Genomic DNA, 16,915 nt, shown 5'->3' on the forward strand with positions numbered 1-16,915 from the left:
GGTCTCTTGTGAGCTAAGATCAAGTGTGCCCTATACCAGAAGCAAGTCATAAAACTCCCCATGCCAACTCTATTGTCCTGGCCAGCAGATAGAGCAAAGCTCTGCTATTTGTCTGTTTTAACATCTAGTGGAGGAGATGCAAGAAGTAAATGGTATGCTACAATGGGAGCAGGATACCTCCAGGACCAGCCTCCATGCTAATGGGAAAAGTATATTTTAGTGTGACCAAGACTGAACGGAGAGAAAATTTGTCATTTATTAAAAATATCTATTCATGGTACATGAATGAGTATGACTGAAGTTTCTGTAGGTAAGAACAGGATATAATGTACAGGAAAAAAAGAGGGAGTGAAAAGAGTTTCTTATGAAGCAAGACAGATGCAGAATTAAAAACGCAGTCCCATGCCAGGCTCTGTTGCTGTGTGCCCCTGCACTGGACCCAGGGTACAGGTAACATAAGGGGTGTTTTTACTCTTCCTTCATTCCCTTGCACCAGCACACACTCAAAATCACAACCTGACCCTGAAATGAGTGCATGCTCAAGTGTGACACAGCTGTACTCTACCTGGCACACCCTGGAATAGGCAGGAGGTATTTGGAGCACAGAGGTTCTATCACCAACCACAAAAGTGATGCCCAAGGACTACCCACTGCAACCCACAGGCTATCAGCAACATTTAATTACAGTAAAATGTAAATAAATGGATATTCATCCATGACCCAGCAACACCCGATTGAATACTACCTACCCAAGCATCAAAAGCAAAAGAAAAATATGGAAAGCTGGGAATATATTGTCTTGGGTAAATAACAGAATAAACAGGATATCTACTCCTCTTTTTTTAAGCATTGTTCCTTTTCCCCAACATATGGGACAGGATACAGGCCCAGGGAAGACCCAGACCTGTGAAGCTTAACAGGAAGGGTGGCTTTTACTGTGCAAGAACAATTACAAAGATTGAAAGATGAACTTCTCCTAGCTTGCTTGTCCCCCTCCTCACCTCAAAATTTCTTAATTCTTGCCTTGTTACCACTGTTTTTTTCTTTTATGCTTTCTTATGCCTTTCTTTTCTATTAATTTGGGTTTGCCTCATTTCTCTCTAACTTGCCCTCTACTTCAAGTTCCTGAACACATTCAGTGATGCTTCTTTTGCAGCAGATCCTCACTGACTGGTATCTGATCTGCTACATCTCATTATATTCCTTGTAGAGAATGATTCGAATATATACACAGGTAGTAGACATTTCTTACATTTAAAGGAATAGCTGCCATTGGTAGGTATAGAGTTAGTTGCAGCAGAAACAAGTGAAGAGACAAACGCATAGTGCAGAAAACTGATAAGTTATTCAGAAAGAGTGTTTCTGAAAAACACACATTGAAATTATTTTTATTTTTGGTGTAATTTAAAAAACATAGGAATATTGACATTGCTTTTAAAATCCCCTGGAAGTTAAAGACTGTACACTGTCTGATCTTTCTGATAACTCTAATGTGTGAATGTGGAAATAACAAACATCTCTGTGTGGCTTTGGTCAATAGATACCAACAAGAACATTTCAAACCAAGGCATTTTCTTAAAAAAAGAAGTCAAAGTCTGAACCTGAATGGGCACCACACCAAATGCATCAAAACCTGCCACAGCTTGAGAAATGTGGCAATTTACAGCACTGTGAGAAAGTCAGATAAAAATCAGCACAGGTGTCATGTGAAACATTCTCAAAAAACAATCTTAACAAAAGGGGGTCTGAACATTTAAAGGAAATGGAGTTTGAAAATTTGCTTCAGAGTTGATACTAACCCTTAAATATTTCCTTATGTGTCTTTCTTCTGACTCTGTTCAGGTTAATTGTTTTAACCATGCCAACTACTACATTCAGGGCATTTTATTCAGGGAGAGAGTGAAAATGTGCAGCTGTTATTTTTTGTATCTCAAAAATAAGGTTACTATGACACAAAAAAACAGACAAATTTATAGGATCTTAAACTGGAAATGATTATTTAAATTACTTGAATTCTGTAAATAGAAACTGCGAATTTATAACCATGATGCAGATTATATAATCTGTCTTCAAAGGGTTAATGCTTACGTACAGGCATTTTAAAACTTTATTTTCAACACTCAGATAAGAAAGAAAAAAAAAAAAATCGAAAGTCCTGTGGTTTTCATCCTCTTCAAAATTTGTCACGACTCAAAAATTCTAATGCCTCCTCTTACATTACAGATAAGAGGTGAAAAAAATTTAATCAAGATCTTTTGGATATTAAAAAAGAAAAATCACCATTATGAATGTTAAGAATTTCAGGATCAAAAGGAAGACGTAAACCAAGTTTTGACTATCCCAGCAAACTCAAACATTCCAATACAATAGTGGTCAACTTTGGAGGGTTGACCTACAAATACTATTTGCCAAAAGCAGCTTTCTAACAGCAATAACAACATTCCTGAAAATATCACATTAAATGCATATATCACTATAAAAAAGTGACAAACTTTATACTGCATTACAAAAGATGTTTCTCATTTTGCTGATTCTGTTTCTTTTTTTGTTTGCTTGGTTTTTGGGGGTTTTTTTTTACTAAATAGGTTTATAACTCAGGTTGATGAAAGGGGGAAAACACACATCCTAAAATCCTGACATTTAGAAAAAAGCTGAAACCACTTTTCCTACTACAAAACTTTTTTTTTTTTTTTTTTTTTTTTTTTTTTTACAAAAAACCCCAAAGAATTAATTATAATGACAAGGGAAGAGACAGAAAAATGAAAAAAAGAACCTTAGAATAAACTTATAATTGTTCTAGGACAGAATTCTCTACTCTGATCAGTACAGGACTCTAAATGCCAGTACTGCGAATTTTGCACAGGGAATGGAAGCTGAACAGGTTAGTGAGCGAATACAGATTAGGGAGGAAAATTCTGCCCTTATTTTGGTGTTGAATCACTAATTCCACTATAAGTTATACAGTGTGAACTGCCCCCCCCAGGATGTGAAGCTGTAAGTACTATTTATTAACTTCCAATGCAAAGCCCAAATCTGCTTAATTTACATTACACTAGAGTCTGTCAGGAAAATTAAAATCCGTTTTATTCAGCATTTTAAAGTGAAATGTATATAAACTACACTTTTAAATTAAATCATACCCTTCCAAAATTGGTCTGCTTTAAGATTTCTAACCTTAGCGGATAGAATGAAGATGTCTCAGCAAATATTGATTTTGTGTTAAAAAATGTCCACAAGACAAAATAAAAAATTCTTAATTTACAAGAAGCAGTGTAAACAGCAAAAACAAGAGAAGCCACGAAGTTTCACACACCAGCCACTGGCAGATGGTTGCTCCAAATATTTATAAAACTTTGTATCTTCCTTTGTTGGTTGGTTGGTATGAATTTTGCTGCAATGAAAGAGGAAAAAGAAGTCAATCACAATTGCTTGCCAAAACAGATGAATAACTGTTTGTAAAAACTGCTCAGCGATAAGTGGATATTAAAAATAATTACAGAGTTGCTCAGTAGCGACACACTCTTTGCAATTTGCAAGGATTTTTTATGTAGATTTCAACAATTTGAAAAATGGAGCAAAATTAGTTCCAAAAACAGACAGCAAGAGCAACATAACCTCCAGACTGTTGAGCTGAAAGGCCACTGGCAGGTACGTTGAAGAGAAAGGCAGAGCCGCTGGCTGCACAATTAAGTTTCCTACAATATTACTGGCAATTGCTCCCCCCACCCCCAACAAGGCTTTTACTACTGAAGGTCTCAGAATTCCATTTCTCATGATAATTTCAATTTCCTTTGAAAACAGGAAGCAGGATACATTGAACACAGAAGGCTACTGCACCATGGCGTACTGTCCACAGCAAGGTAAAAAAAGAAAAACAAACCATGACACAAATGGTACTAAATACCAGGAAGGTTAAAAACCAATCTGTTAAAATGCAGCTCTGCCTTATGGAGCCAGAGACAAGAAATGAATAGGAAACTGACTCTTTCAGGAGTCTGAGATCACAAAATTTAGTCAGTGTCCTGTCTCCATCTGCTGGCTGTTCATAATACCCATAACATGTGGAGAAATGTATTTTCCTTGCTGTTCACTGCTATACCATTTTCTACACTTTCAGGTACATAGTCCCAGATATTAACAGCGACTTATCTTGTAGGTCAGGTTTAAACATTCCTGCAAATCTTAACAAAGCCATACGTGCTCTTTTGCAATATAATGCATTTCACTTACTAATCTGATTAGTTCTTCCTTTATAAGTCTCGTGATTTCAGCCTTTGCTTTCTGCACAGCCAGCTCATTGGCACCTGGAGAGCAGAAAACAAATGTTAGAATCTCTTCTATATACCATGTCTAAGGAGGAAATGTTGCAGGTTTACTGTCAAGGCAACAGAAATATTTCAATGGTTTGCTGTTGAACTATAATAAACGTAGACTACCAGCACTGCTTTATTTTTATTTTTTTTTAAAGAGTAACCTACTTAAAATTGTTAATCCCTGTTTACAGCATTCAGTAACATCCTGGAACAAGTTTCTTTACAGACAAACTAACATTAGCAACGGAGCATGTCAAAATAACCATGAGATTCACTGGGTTAGGCACAATAGATTTGATCAGTTATATGACCCCAGCCGGAAACTGCAGGGGAACAGCACCCTATTTTCTTTTTTCCATATCGACTCAAACAAGATGTTTATATCTGTCCTCATTTTTAGTACCAAATGAATTACTGTTACTCTCTTTCAAATACTTTCATACAGGGCCATATAAGTCTCTTCATTATGGACAGAGACATAGGACCGATGTTCCTACAACTCCAGGAGCCATTTGGCAACAAGTATCGAGACAAATGAGTGGGTACCCACGCTTACTCCCAAGATAACTCAAGAATATCTGGGAGTGAAGATCCAAAAATGTATGCCACAAAAAAATAAAATGCCTACCTGTAGCACAAGGAAAACATCTCTAATTGAAAAATACCCATAATACTTACTCTCTATAGCCAAATAAATTTTTCGTTCGCCTTCTTTAGGCTCTTTGCCTGGAGGGAAATATGTTCCTCTGATTGTAATAGCAGCTTCAGAATATTCACTGATTCTCTGCAGAGCTTCCTTGGATGTAACTTTCCACCTGGCAGTCTGCACAAGAAAGATTTGGAGAAAGATATTTGCACTTCAGCAACAACATTATCTGGTGAGATCCACTATTTAACAGAAATGTCTTAAGTGGAATTTTGATTTCAAAAATGAGGCAATTGCCCAGTTTCAAAAGAACGTATGCAATAAAATCCATGTTACCACTGCCATCACTTATGTCAGGGAAAACAAAAAGGGAGGAAAAAAGGATGGATCTGCAGGACCACTGGAGGGAGAGCTCTCAAGGTTCTCCATTTTGCTTCTTGGGAAGTCAAAAAAGTAATAATTGTTCTTGTTATGCTTTTACCCAGCAGTACTCTGCCAAGAATACCATTTACCAAGCCTTTCATGGGAATAGACTTCCAGGACAAGTTTATTCTGTTAATTCTCATTATCAGCATTATGTTTTTCAGAAAGCTCTTTAGGGGTGCAAGTCTTTGTTGAATGCAATTCTTCTAAGAAACAAAATTAAATGCTATTATAAACATCCATCTCTGCATGCCTACTTTTAAAAGCTCAGATACTAATGTGTGGAAAGAGATAATGAGATTTCAGTAGAAAATATCAATGTATAATTTTTTTTTCAGAGACAAACTGCATTGTCTTGTATATCAACTAGTTGTAACTATATCAACTACATTCAGTGTTGAAAGGCAGGAACAGGTTGTATCTCATACTTATTTATATGTATGTGACTTGACTCCTATCAGGAAGACAATGAGTTGCCCCCTGGGGAGTTTTTCAGTTTTGTTAGGTTGAGCAATGGCACTGTCCCTTTGTCGGAGGCATAAGGGGCACTGAGGCACTTCATTCCCACTGGAAGGGGTGGGTGGTATAGCTGGTGCCCCTGAAATTATGAGATGAATAGGTGAGTGAACCAAACAAAAAGAAGGCCAGAAGAGACGCTGGGGTAAAATAAACTATATCTTTTTTTCTAGCTTTATATGCTAATAACTTCCTTGGGAAGCATTTTGGAATGAATCTCAAGCACTGTGCATCGCTGAACTGAGGAACAAAGCCAATAGGTAGATGGTACTTATTACCACAGTTACATAATGTCAAGAGGATGTGGCAGAGGAAGATCTGACAGGCCCAGAAATCCCTTCTATTGCAAGATCACATTATAAATCTGCACAGAGTACCAACTAAAACACTGTGTTCAGTGACAGTTATTAAAATATGATTCAACAAAAATCAGTTACTTGCCTGTGGGAAGTCATTGATCTCCAGTTCCTCCTCATATCTCTTAAAGGATTCATTTTGTCCTCCCTCCTGTTTCTCTTCCTCCTGTTTCTCTATAGGTACATAATTGAGCTTAGCATTGATCTTTTCAGCCAGTTGCTCTGCAATGGTTTTGGCAGATACAGTAGGAGCCTGAATTGTGCCTCCTCTCAAGATAGCGTTTGTTGCCTGCTGCATCACATCCTGTAGTAAAAGAAGTCTATATTCAAAATGAGGTAGCCAGAGGCAGCAGCACCCTAAAAACCTGGCCGTTTTAGAACCAGAGTTGCTTTAGAAAGTTTCTACACACATCAATATGGACAATCTGAAAACCTTCCTTTCCTTTCCCTCCTCTCTCAGCAAGAACAGAAAGCCTTGTTTCATCCCAAAATGCCAAGGATAATATTGGCTATAATCCCTTCCCTATCCCTGCATCCCCACACTCACTCCTTGTCCAAGTACCAAGCCAAACAAGGATTCCATCCTTCCCCATGATGGATAAAAAACCCCAATGGTACTGCTCAGTCGAGCTGGCTTAACCTTGGAATTATAACTCTGTGAGAAATTATAAGATCCTGAATTGGAATTTCTGGCAGAAAGGAAATTTTAACAAGTGTTTAGGAAACATGAAAACACTTCAGTTCAGTTTTTCTGACATGAACCAGTCTGGCCATCTGCCTCAGCTGCTGGCAACTTCCCTGCCACACAGGGGGGGTAACGAGAATCCCCAGTTCTCAAGTTAGGGCTCCCAGGCTCTCCGCCACACGGCCAGGAGCCAGGCATCCCAGAAAGCCCCTATTTGAGCTAGAACTCCCAGGGTTGCCAAGCTCTCAACTCTGCAGCAGCCCCAAGACTGTTGCATGGTAATGCAAGCCCAGAACCACTGAGATTGGTAATTCAGACTCGCCAGCAGCCCGCCAGGTAAACAGGCAGGAAATGGCTGTTCATGGAACTTGTTAAGATTTCTTCAAAATATTTTGGTTTGAAGGAATTCACATTTTCCAACGAACCAAAAATCATTTGTTTGGAAAACTCCCACCCAGTTCTACAGCACTGACACAGCCCAGCCAGTCAGCCCCCAGGCTGTAGTGGTGCATGAGATTCTTCCATCCTAAGTGCAGGTCTTTGCACTTGTCCTTGTTGAAGCTCATGATATTTCTTTTGGTCCAATCCTCCAATTTGTCTAGGTCACTCCAAATCCTAGCCCTACCCTCCAGTGTATCTACTACTCCCCGTGGCTTGGTGTCACCTTCAAATATAACCCATCGTTCTCTCAAAATGTTGTTAAACTACACCCCCATTTTTCACTTTAATTTAAACAGCATAACCTCCAATAATATATTATACATTTCAGCCAGAAAGGACATTCTGCTACTGTGATAAAATTAGCAAGTTCTGTAGTCATGGTTGGTGAAATCAGACATAATTAATGCCTGTGTGTCAGGCAGATGAAGAGCTCCCTGCTGTTATACTAATGCATTTTGTCACGCCAAAAAATTACAAATCTAGTAGTCAAAATAATAATATAATTTCCCACCCCCACTGAGTTAGCCCTATTTGGAGGATACAGACCAATCACAACAGCATCATGTGTCAGAACTAAAGAAATCAACCTGTTAACATAGCTGTAAAACAAAATTAAATACATTATATTAAACATTTATTAATAGCTGCATGATAGAGAGCATGACCTTGAAGTGGAAAGGGACAAACACTTGTGCCTCTGCACCAAGATTCTTCTGGGCATTGATTCTCAATGCCAATCTTTTGGCGATTTCCAGTTTTTCTGCGTTACCAGCTGTGGGAGTAGGAGCATTAGATGTTCCTGGTGCTGCCATATCTTTCACTCTCTTCTTTGAATTGAACATGCTCTCAATTTGTTCATCAATCTAAAGGAAAGGACAACATCAGTACCACCGTTATGCTGTTCTTATCAACATTGTGAAAGGAAACACTAGGTGCAACTGCTTTATTAATTTTTTTTATTTGGCAACCAATGAATGCTACAGTGCCAGTCAAGAACTATGGCAGAACAAAGAGAAAGGGTCTTGTAGTCAGAAATAGGACTGGGGATCAGAAGACTGGAGTTCTAATTCAGTTTGCACTACAAGTTACTGTGGGACCCTGAGTAAGGTGCGCACACTATCCTCCAGTTTCACATTGAACTCTGAGCTCACTGCATGAAAAGTGCTACTTCAGGGCAAACTAAAACAGCAAGGTCCCTTAGCAATCTCACACTCCAGACTGGGGAAAAGGCATTTGTATCGTGAAAACTACACAACTGAGGTGTGAGGAAAGATTCCAGCAGGAGTTCTTCAACTGCTCTTTTATCAGCAGTCAATGGAATAACTTTCCAGCTCACTGAAAAAGGTATCAAACATTAAGTAATAGCATCTGATATGGATTTAGACAAGGAGAAAGCTGCCAGGTGCTTCTTTAAAGCCCTGTAACTACAAGCTTTTTGTGAATTAGGTAAACAATCACTCCATTTGGTACAAGACTAATTACTGTACAAGTATGAAAAATATTTGAGCCTTCTGCATGAAATACTATCATCCATTCTTAATCTACTTATAAAATACCAATAAGTCACAAGTGGAAGATTTTCAGTTCCCCATGAGAGAGATTTTATGAATTAAAGAAAGCACAGAGCAACACACAAGATGTATTTAGTAAACTAGAGTACAATATAACAAAAAAAATATTTTGTAATTTGCTACTGTACTGAATTTGTGCTATTAGGTGTTATCTGAACAGACTAAAATCCCTTATAATGTAAATTACTGGCTTATTTGTACTTACATCAACAGCTGTATCTTCATCATCTGAATCCTGCAAGCCAAGAGCAGCTTTTTGTAGTTTCTTGCGTTCATTAGCCAAAGCCTGTTCTGTTTCATCGAACTTAAATCCTTTGCCAGAGAAGCCACTACTCTTTTTAATAATCTTTCCTTCCTACAAAGCAAGAATAATTATTTTTCAAAAGAGATTCAAACACAAAATGTTAAAAGACACTTCCAGCTGGAGTAAAATACAGACTATTCTTGATTATTATTACTATTGATTTACTGTTACTATTGACTGTAAATGGTTATGTATTTAACAAAGGTAAAAATTAGGGTACTTAGAACTTCTTCCAAACCATGAAACAAGTAAGTTATAACAAAAAGCTTACACACAATTTTGTATCAATTCCATAAAAACAAGTAAGCCATTTTGGGTTTTGAGTGAAGAAGTAAAATGCCCCTTGAGGCGAAGAGAAATATCTGTTAGCACACGAGAAACTCTTCACACTAAATGTTTGGGGCATGTGCCCAGCAAGGTGGTGTTAACTTTTTAGATCAGAGTATCAAACTCACCTCTTACCCTGGACTGGATATGAACTACATGGCTCCCTGTAGGCACATCCAGCCCAGGGCATGTGGTTGCAGTAGCAGTTCCAGCATAAAACAAGCAGCCACAGTGGCAGCTCCGGCATGGGGCATGCAGTGGCAGCAGCTCTAGCATGGAGTGGTGGCAGGGCTGGCAGCTGAGATGGTAGGGCTGCGGCAGCAGCAACGGGAGAAGTGCTTGAATAGTGACCAAGGCTGCATCAGCCCTCACTCACTGCCCTGCCAATGATCACCACATTCACTGGGGCCTGCAGGCCCTGGATTCTGCAGCAGGCCACTTGCTTTAGCCATGCCCAGTTTCCAGTTGGCCACCAGCAGGTGGGCTAGACAGAGCACCTTCATGGGCTGGATCTGGCCCGTGGGCCACATCTTTGGCACCTCCATTTTAGACAATATATAAATACTACAAGAGACTTCACTGTCTTTTATATGAACCCTGATAACATCAGGTCTCAAGGCAGGCTCAGAAGTTCCTCTTCCACCTACACAGCCAGTTACCACAGTTAAATTCCCAAGAACAATCTAATTGCTTTCCAGGAGTGTTTTCAGAGGGTCAGTGAAACAACTCACATGCACAACGTTATTTGCGTGCAGAATTTGTACCCAAATGTGTAAGCAACACAACCATAAACACCACACACCAAAAACAAAAGATTACTTACAGCTTTCTGCTGATCTTTGAAGTCACCCCAGAGCTTCTCCAGTTCATCAGGGACTGGATTTCTCCAGTTCACCAGGAACTGGATTCCCTGACAATTCCAAAGCCTTAATGATATCACCAGCATACCGTGCTTGATCTTCAGTAATAAAAGTGTATGCAAATCCCTATTAAACATTAATACACAACTGTTAACCTAGTAATTGTTAAACACATTTAATTTTTTCATTGATCTTAGCAAGGGTACTGCATTGGAAAACTTTTTTTTTTTTTTTTTTAAATAGAAATGGAGACTATAAATAAATGCAGTTAACATGGCAACTGACAAACTCACTGTAAAATTAAAAGCTTTTCATTTAGGTCTGGCTCTGGTGGTGAGTTTGAAACGAAGCCACTCATGCTCATTTCTAGCACAAACAGCAAAAGAGCCAAATTCATAGAGAAAGTCTTACTCCAGAAAAGCGTTATCTACATTCCACAGAGATGCAATGCAAAACAGGAAGCCGTGTTCTGAAATTTCCTCGTTTCCCTAAAAAGCACCTCCCTCTTCTTATCAAAGACAGATAAAATCTTTTAACTTCCCATTCCCATTTCAATTACAACATTAATCAACATACAAGGCAGGGTTATCAATGAATTAAAAATAAAAACCACTTTTTACGAAAAAAAATTACTTTTACATACTTTATTGCCGGCTCGTCCAGTTCGGCCTGCTCTGTGCACATAATCCTCATAATGGTTGGGACAACTGTAATTGACTACCAGCATCAGCTGCTTTACATCCAGGCCTCTTGCTGCTACTGATGTGGCCACAAGAAGTTTGCACGCTCCATTCTTAAAATCATTAATTATGCTGTCTCTGTCATACTGATCAATTCCTGCAAGGAAGCAACACAACACCATACATTAAAGTTTTTATTTACTTCTATGTATGTACTGTCTTGGTTTTCAATAATAAAAAAATATTTCAACTAAGCTGAAAGAATGCCTGGTTTTGTTCAGGAGGTCTCAGCAGAAGAGTAGTTCTCTACAAAGACTGTCCCACTCAACTCCTCCAAACATTCTTTTAAAGAAAACGATCTCAATAAGCAAGTTAATCTGACCTGTTATAACTGAATTTTTCTGAAGGCTTTGCCCACTTTGCAAGCACACCAAAAAGCGCAGGCCATTTTTCATTAAGACCTGGATTTTTCCTATGTCCTTGGCTAAATTTTCCCTGGCATTGTTACCGAAGTTAGAGAATGTGATATGCATGGGCTGACTGCTGTATACCAACAGCACTCTACATAGTTTTTAAAACACTTGGGGATGGCAGGTGTTTGAATGAGAGATTTTTCTGCTTTACTTTTTAAATAACTACTTCATGACAGAAGGGAAACAACAGCTACTAGCTTCTCAAAAGCTACAAAAATGGGGTTTTTTGCCTGCCCTCCAGGCTCTGCAATAGCAATTAGCTAATAATATTCCCAGAGATGTATTACTCTCAGTTCATAACCGTGTTGCATAAAGTGATATTTTGGCACACGATGGTGCTTTATAAGTTAACGTAATAAAGAAAAATGCCAAGTCAGTTGCACTTCCACTCAAAATGTGAAAAAAGTTACATGAACTGCCAAATGAAAAGCCAAAGTGCTTAGGAGAGGAAATATTCTAAATGTCTACAGTGACATTATACAGAAACATATAAAAACACTTTTCTTTTTAATTATTTTACCCCATTAATCCAGTTTAAAGTAATATATGTCCTTAAGACTGCACATTACCTCCATGAAGTGACATGCAGGGATAAGAAGCTCTCATTAAATCTTTCAACAACCCATCAGCATGTTCCTGTTTATCAACAAATATGATAACAGATCCTTTCTCCTGATAATGTCCCAGCAGCTCAAGTAACTTCAAGAATTTGTTCTCTTCTTCTATAACAATCTAAAAAAAGCAAAACAGAAAAACAAAAGTAGAAAGAACAGAAATTACATCTTCAAACAATAGATATTACAAAACTCTGAAGATGCTAACAACATAAACTTCACAACATCTGTCTTTGATTAGACTTTGATTAGCTTTTGAGTTTCAACTGAGCCAGGAGAAGGAGAGAGAGAGAAATTCTTCAGGCCATATGCAGAGACAGAAATGGAAGTGCTAAAGCTGACAGTAAGGTAACCTATACGAAGCAGTAAAAAAACTAAATGTATTACTATCTGCAAATGAAGGGGCTTTTTTGAGTGTTTTAGTGACTACTAATATACCCAATATGTTTGCACTGAAGAGGCAATATTCAAATGAAAAGTGGCCACAGAAAAAAAAATTCTCCGGACCAGCACAGCAACATAGGCATTAGGCAAGCCAAAGTGACTCCAAAATATAAGTGTACAATTATACATTGAACTGCATTGCAATGATATTGCAATATGCTTGTTCCCACATTCAGCGCTCTGCAGCCATCAACTAGGTTAGGGTAATTCACTTTTATTTCAGTATTCTGTCATAATTTTTTATAGACATAAGCGCAAAAAAAGGCAACAATTACAAACATGTCTTTTTTTCCTATAACCCACAACTGTATCTAAAAGAAACTACAAGGATCAAAACGACAAACTACAAAATAGCAGATCACCAGAGTGCTTGAAAATTTGAATGAACAATGGCACAAATCTGCCAATTCAAACAGACTAAACATGCACAATGTAAGACCTGCATTTGGAATATATTTTCAAGCATCACTCATTACAATGAGAATTTCTGGTTCCCATTAGACAAACAACTTTGCAGAAAAACAATATGGCAGCTCAAAAATGCCACTTAACTGCAAATGACTACTTTAAAAATACCTGTCATATTTTACTCACAGAGAGGGTTGCATGTCTATGAGAACTTTCCTACTGCTGTGTTAAACCAATTAGGTTGTGCTGTCTTTAAAAGCACTAGCAAACATTTCTGGAAGTCTCCTCTCTCTCTGCATCTCCCAAAACATTCTTTATATCAAACTAGAAAATTGTCTCCTTGCCATAGAGGCTGGAAGGGCCTCACCAGGGATTCTAAAGGAATTAATGCCATTCATGCAAGGAAAACAAACTAAACTGACATGATAGGACTAGACTTAATAAAAATTGCTGATTTTCTCCATCGATTCCAACACATACAAATGAAATATAAGCTACTGTTTCTCCATGTCAATGTTTCATTAAATATTCTTCCAGAAATGCTTTCTTGCCACAGAAACAAGATGCAATTATGCAATACTCACTACATGTTGCTCCACATCAGAACAGACAACACTTCTTCCCCCAACTTGAACCTCAATAGGTTTATTCAGAATTCGACGAGCTAAAGCCTCCATGGCTCTGGGGAAAGTGGCAGAGAACATGACCGTCTGACGATCAGGCCTGATGTTGTCTACAATGCGCATGACCTGGTTTAACAGTAAAATCCTGATTAATGTTGAAGTGCTCTAGCAACAAACTTTACATACATACATACTCACATAAACCCCGTCATTTTTAAAGCTAAGAAATAATTGCATTCCACAAAATAAACAGCTTTCTGCGAGTTACATCCTCTGGAGACCACGAGCCATCGCTGCCAGAGAAGCAACATTTGGTGGGCTCAGTTGGAACATCACAAACAAAACAGTGCTGGAATTTTGTGCTGATCCTTTAAGGGGTACAACAGAAACCTTCTAGTTGGGAGAAAAAGAAAAAAAACCTTCCCAATTTTGAGAGAGAAAAAAAGCCTCGGGATAATCTAGGAAGTCCTGAGGCCCCAAACTAAACCCTATGTCACAGGAAAACCATCCCTCCCCTCCTCACCATTACTCTCACCACTTAAAATCCATTGTGCCATTCGTTACCTGTGGTTCAAAACCCATGTCAAACATTCTGTCCGCTTCATCAAGTACAACGTATGTAACCCTGCGAAGGTTTGTCACCCGTCCTATGAAAAGGAGAGGGGAAAAAACATGGGGAAACAAAATCAAACTGAAATTTGTTTTCCCCTCAGGAGTAATTTTAAGTAAAGTGATAAGTATTCTGACTAGCTTCTAACCAACGTATAAAAGTTAAATAGCGTTTTAATTTTTATTTTTAATATCACTAAAAGTGAATTTTAAACTTCTTGTTCTAATGGCATTATATATATCTAGATATATATATATATATATATATTCTGAAAAAATGCGTAAGTATGCACAAGGCCCTTTATTTTGTCAAACTCTTCTCTTGCATACCATCAAAGGGCCAGAAGAACCTGTAAAATTCAGAAAACAGCCCTCGCCAAAACACATCATAAAACTAAGACTGAGATGAAGCAACGAGCCACATCAGCCATAATCTGACAGCGCCACCTAGAAAAAAACATATTAGAGATTACAGCGCATGTGTGGAAGGCAAAGTTCAGTGCTAACTGATGCAGCCTCAGAAAAAAAGATTATTTTTATATTATAACATATAATGCCTTCTTGGCATTCAGAAATAATGATTTTTAGGTATACATAACTATTTCTAACAAACTGCTAATATTATGCCTAATACAGTATAAGCAACATTTTTCAACCTGTCTAGCAAATCCATTGACTTAAAAGACCACAGTCTTTGGGACAAGTAGAAGCAAGATGAACAGTTGTAATCTTATACACACAGCTCATTTTGGAGCAGTCTTGCATAAACAAGTCAAAACCCTTCCCAAACAAGTACACGGGCACCTTTTAACAAGTATACATAAAATACAAAGGGATTTTTCACAAATGCAATTAAAGCAAGGTTTTTCTAAAAAGCACTGACACAGGATTATGTCAGATTTCAAGCAATAATGTAGTGACACTGTTGAGAGTTCTCAAATTGGAATTATGATTTTCATACTCCAGAAACATTCTTTATTCAAACTGGCAGCTTAATCAAACTATGCGAATATTTGTTATCTTAAATTAAGCAAGATTATAACTGCCTTGAATCCTCAAACTATTCTTTTTTAAGGAGTAATACAGAATTTGTAGATGTTGAATTCACACTAAATTACCAAAATAAACTTTTCTAAAAATCTACATCTATACTTAATGTTAATATTTGCATCCCCAAATAATAACTCTGCAAAATTACTTGGGAACAGCATTAATGTACCTACCTTTGACGGATTAAGTCTTGGAAGCCCAGTTCTATAAGTCTTGAAGGTACTTTTTCCACAGAAGTTAAATAATGTCAACAGTTTAGTAGAGGTTTTGATGTGGAATATTTTAATAATCAAACTTTGTCTAACAAGCATGCAATGATTATGCTAAAACAAAACCTCTTAAAGCTGTGGTATCCCAGCATATCCTACCTACATATTCAACTGAGGAAGACAGTAGTTTTAATTACAGCTAAAATGATATTCAGTAATTATTTTTGGTTTTTTATCAAGAGATAAGGGTGGAGACTTCTATTGGGCAAGCCCCTTTTTAGGCAAAAGTCAGCTGTTAAATTATGCTAATATTAATTAGCATTGTGGAGGAATTACGTCAAAATAAGTGAAATTTAGGTAAATCTCCCTTTACCTAAATGACCCCCAATTTGGGGCAGATAGTTGTATATCTATAGTGCACAAAAATCCTTACAAAAATTTCAAACATACTACAATTACTGTTTTTCAAAATCAGCTAATGAGTAAAGAGAGTCATTTGTACTGCTGTACTGTCTGACATGGTAAAATGAATAACACAGCTTCAAGAAATATAAATAAATTCCAGAAGACCATTTAATCAAACCATATGATCTCTTGAATTTCTTTATTTGCATTAAACAAATATATTTTAAAATGTGCAAAGGAAAAAGATTTCTACTCACCATTGTTAGCTGCTAACATGTCAATCATACGTCCAGGTGTGCAAACAATAATTTCAGCACCTCGTTTCAGTTCTGCTATCTGATTTTAAAAACACAGTAAATTTAATTTAACAAGCCATCTGAGTTACTTTTAGTCTGTGACCCTATAAATAAGACAGTGAATGATACATGCAATCTTTTCAGTCACCATGATTAACTATTCATGCAGCACTACAATAGCCCACTAATGGTTTTATGTATGTGTCATTTATTTAAAGTTTTTACTTGGAAATTTCTTTAACTTCTTACCAGAAGTAGATCCATAGTTGCTACAAAAGCGTATGATAGACATATGAATCCTACACACAACAAGTACCCATCTATGCTATTTTACGTAGGGACCTTAGAAACTCTACAGCAAGGATATCAAACATATGACCTGTGGGCCGGATCTAGCTCATGGTTCACTGGACCAGCACCAGCCCCACATGCTGCATGTGATGTATGGGACAAATCTGGTGCTGCGTGTGCTGCAGGCAGCACAGGGGGGTCAGCAGTTCAGGGTGCCACATGCAACCCACCAAATGCTGCAAGTATTGCCAGGTCCTGTTTCCATGGCAAAAAATTGGCTTGAAAATTAAACTATCAAGCTTTACAAAAATGCTTGCTAAGGACAACAAAAACTAAGAGAATCGGGGGGGGGGGGGGGGGGGGCTTACGCG

The 16,915-nt window shown here is 37.8% G+C and overlaps 1 protein-coding gene across 1 annotated transcript in view; it reads right to left on the minus strand.

Annotated features, from left to right (window-relative positions):
- Positions 1–237: 237 nt before the first annotated feature.
- The window catches only part of DDX46 (DEAD-box helicase 46), a 28,510-nt gene continuing 11,832 nt past the window's right edge, over positions 238–16,915 (minus strand). Inside the window, 13 exon segments of the mRNA XM_025196017.1 lie at positions 238–3,391; positions 4,231–4,304; positions 4,992–5,136; positions 6,340–6,558; positions 8,046–8,243; positions 9,157–9,306; positions 10,406–10,450; positions 10,452–10,568; positions 11,086–11,279; positions 12,165–12,327; positions 13,646–13,810; positions 14,249–14,331; positions 16,215–16,293. Coding sequence (XP_025051802.1) covers positions 3,344–3,391; positions 4,231–4,304; positions 4,992–5,136; positions 6,340–6,558; positions 8,046–8,243; positions 9,157–9,306; positions 10,406–10,450; positions 10,452–10,568; positions 11,086–11,279; positions 12,165–12,327; positions 13,646–13,810; positions 14,249–14,331; positions 16,215–16,293 — 1,680 coding nt within the window. The 3' untranslated portion in view covers positions 238–3,343.

Source organism: Alligator sinensis, unplaced genomic scaffold (genome assembly GCF_000455745.1).
Source record: "Alligator sinensis unplaced genomic scaffold, ASM45574v1 scaffold111_1, whole genome shotgun sequence".
NCBI classification, from domain to species: domain Eukaryota; kingdom Metazoa; phylum Chordata; order Crocodylia; family Alligatoridae; genus Alligator; species Alligator sinensis.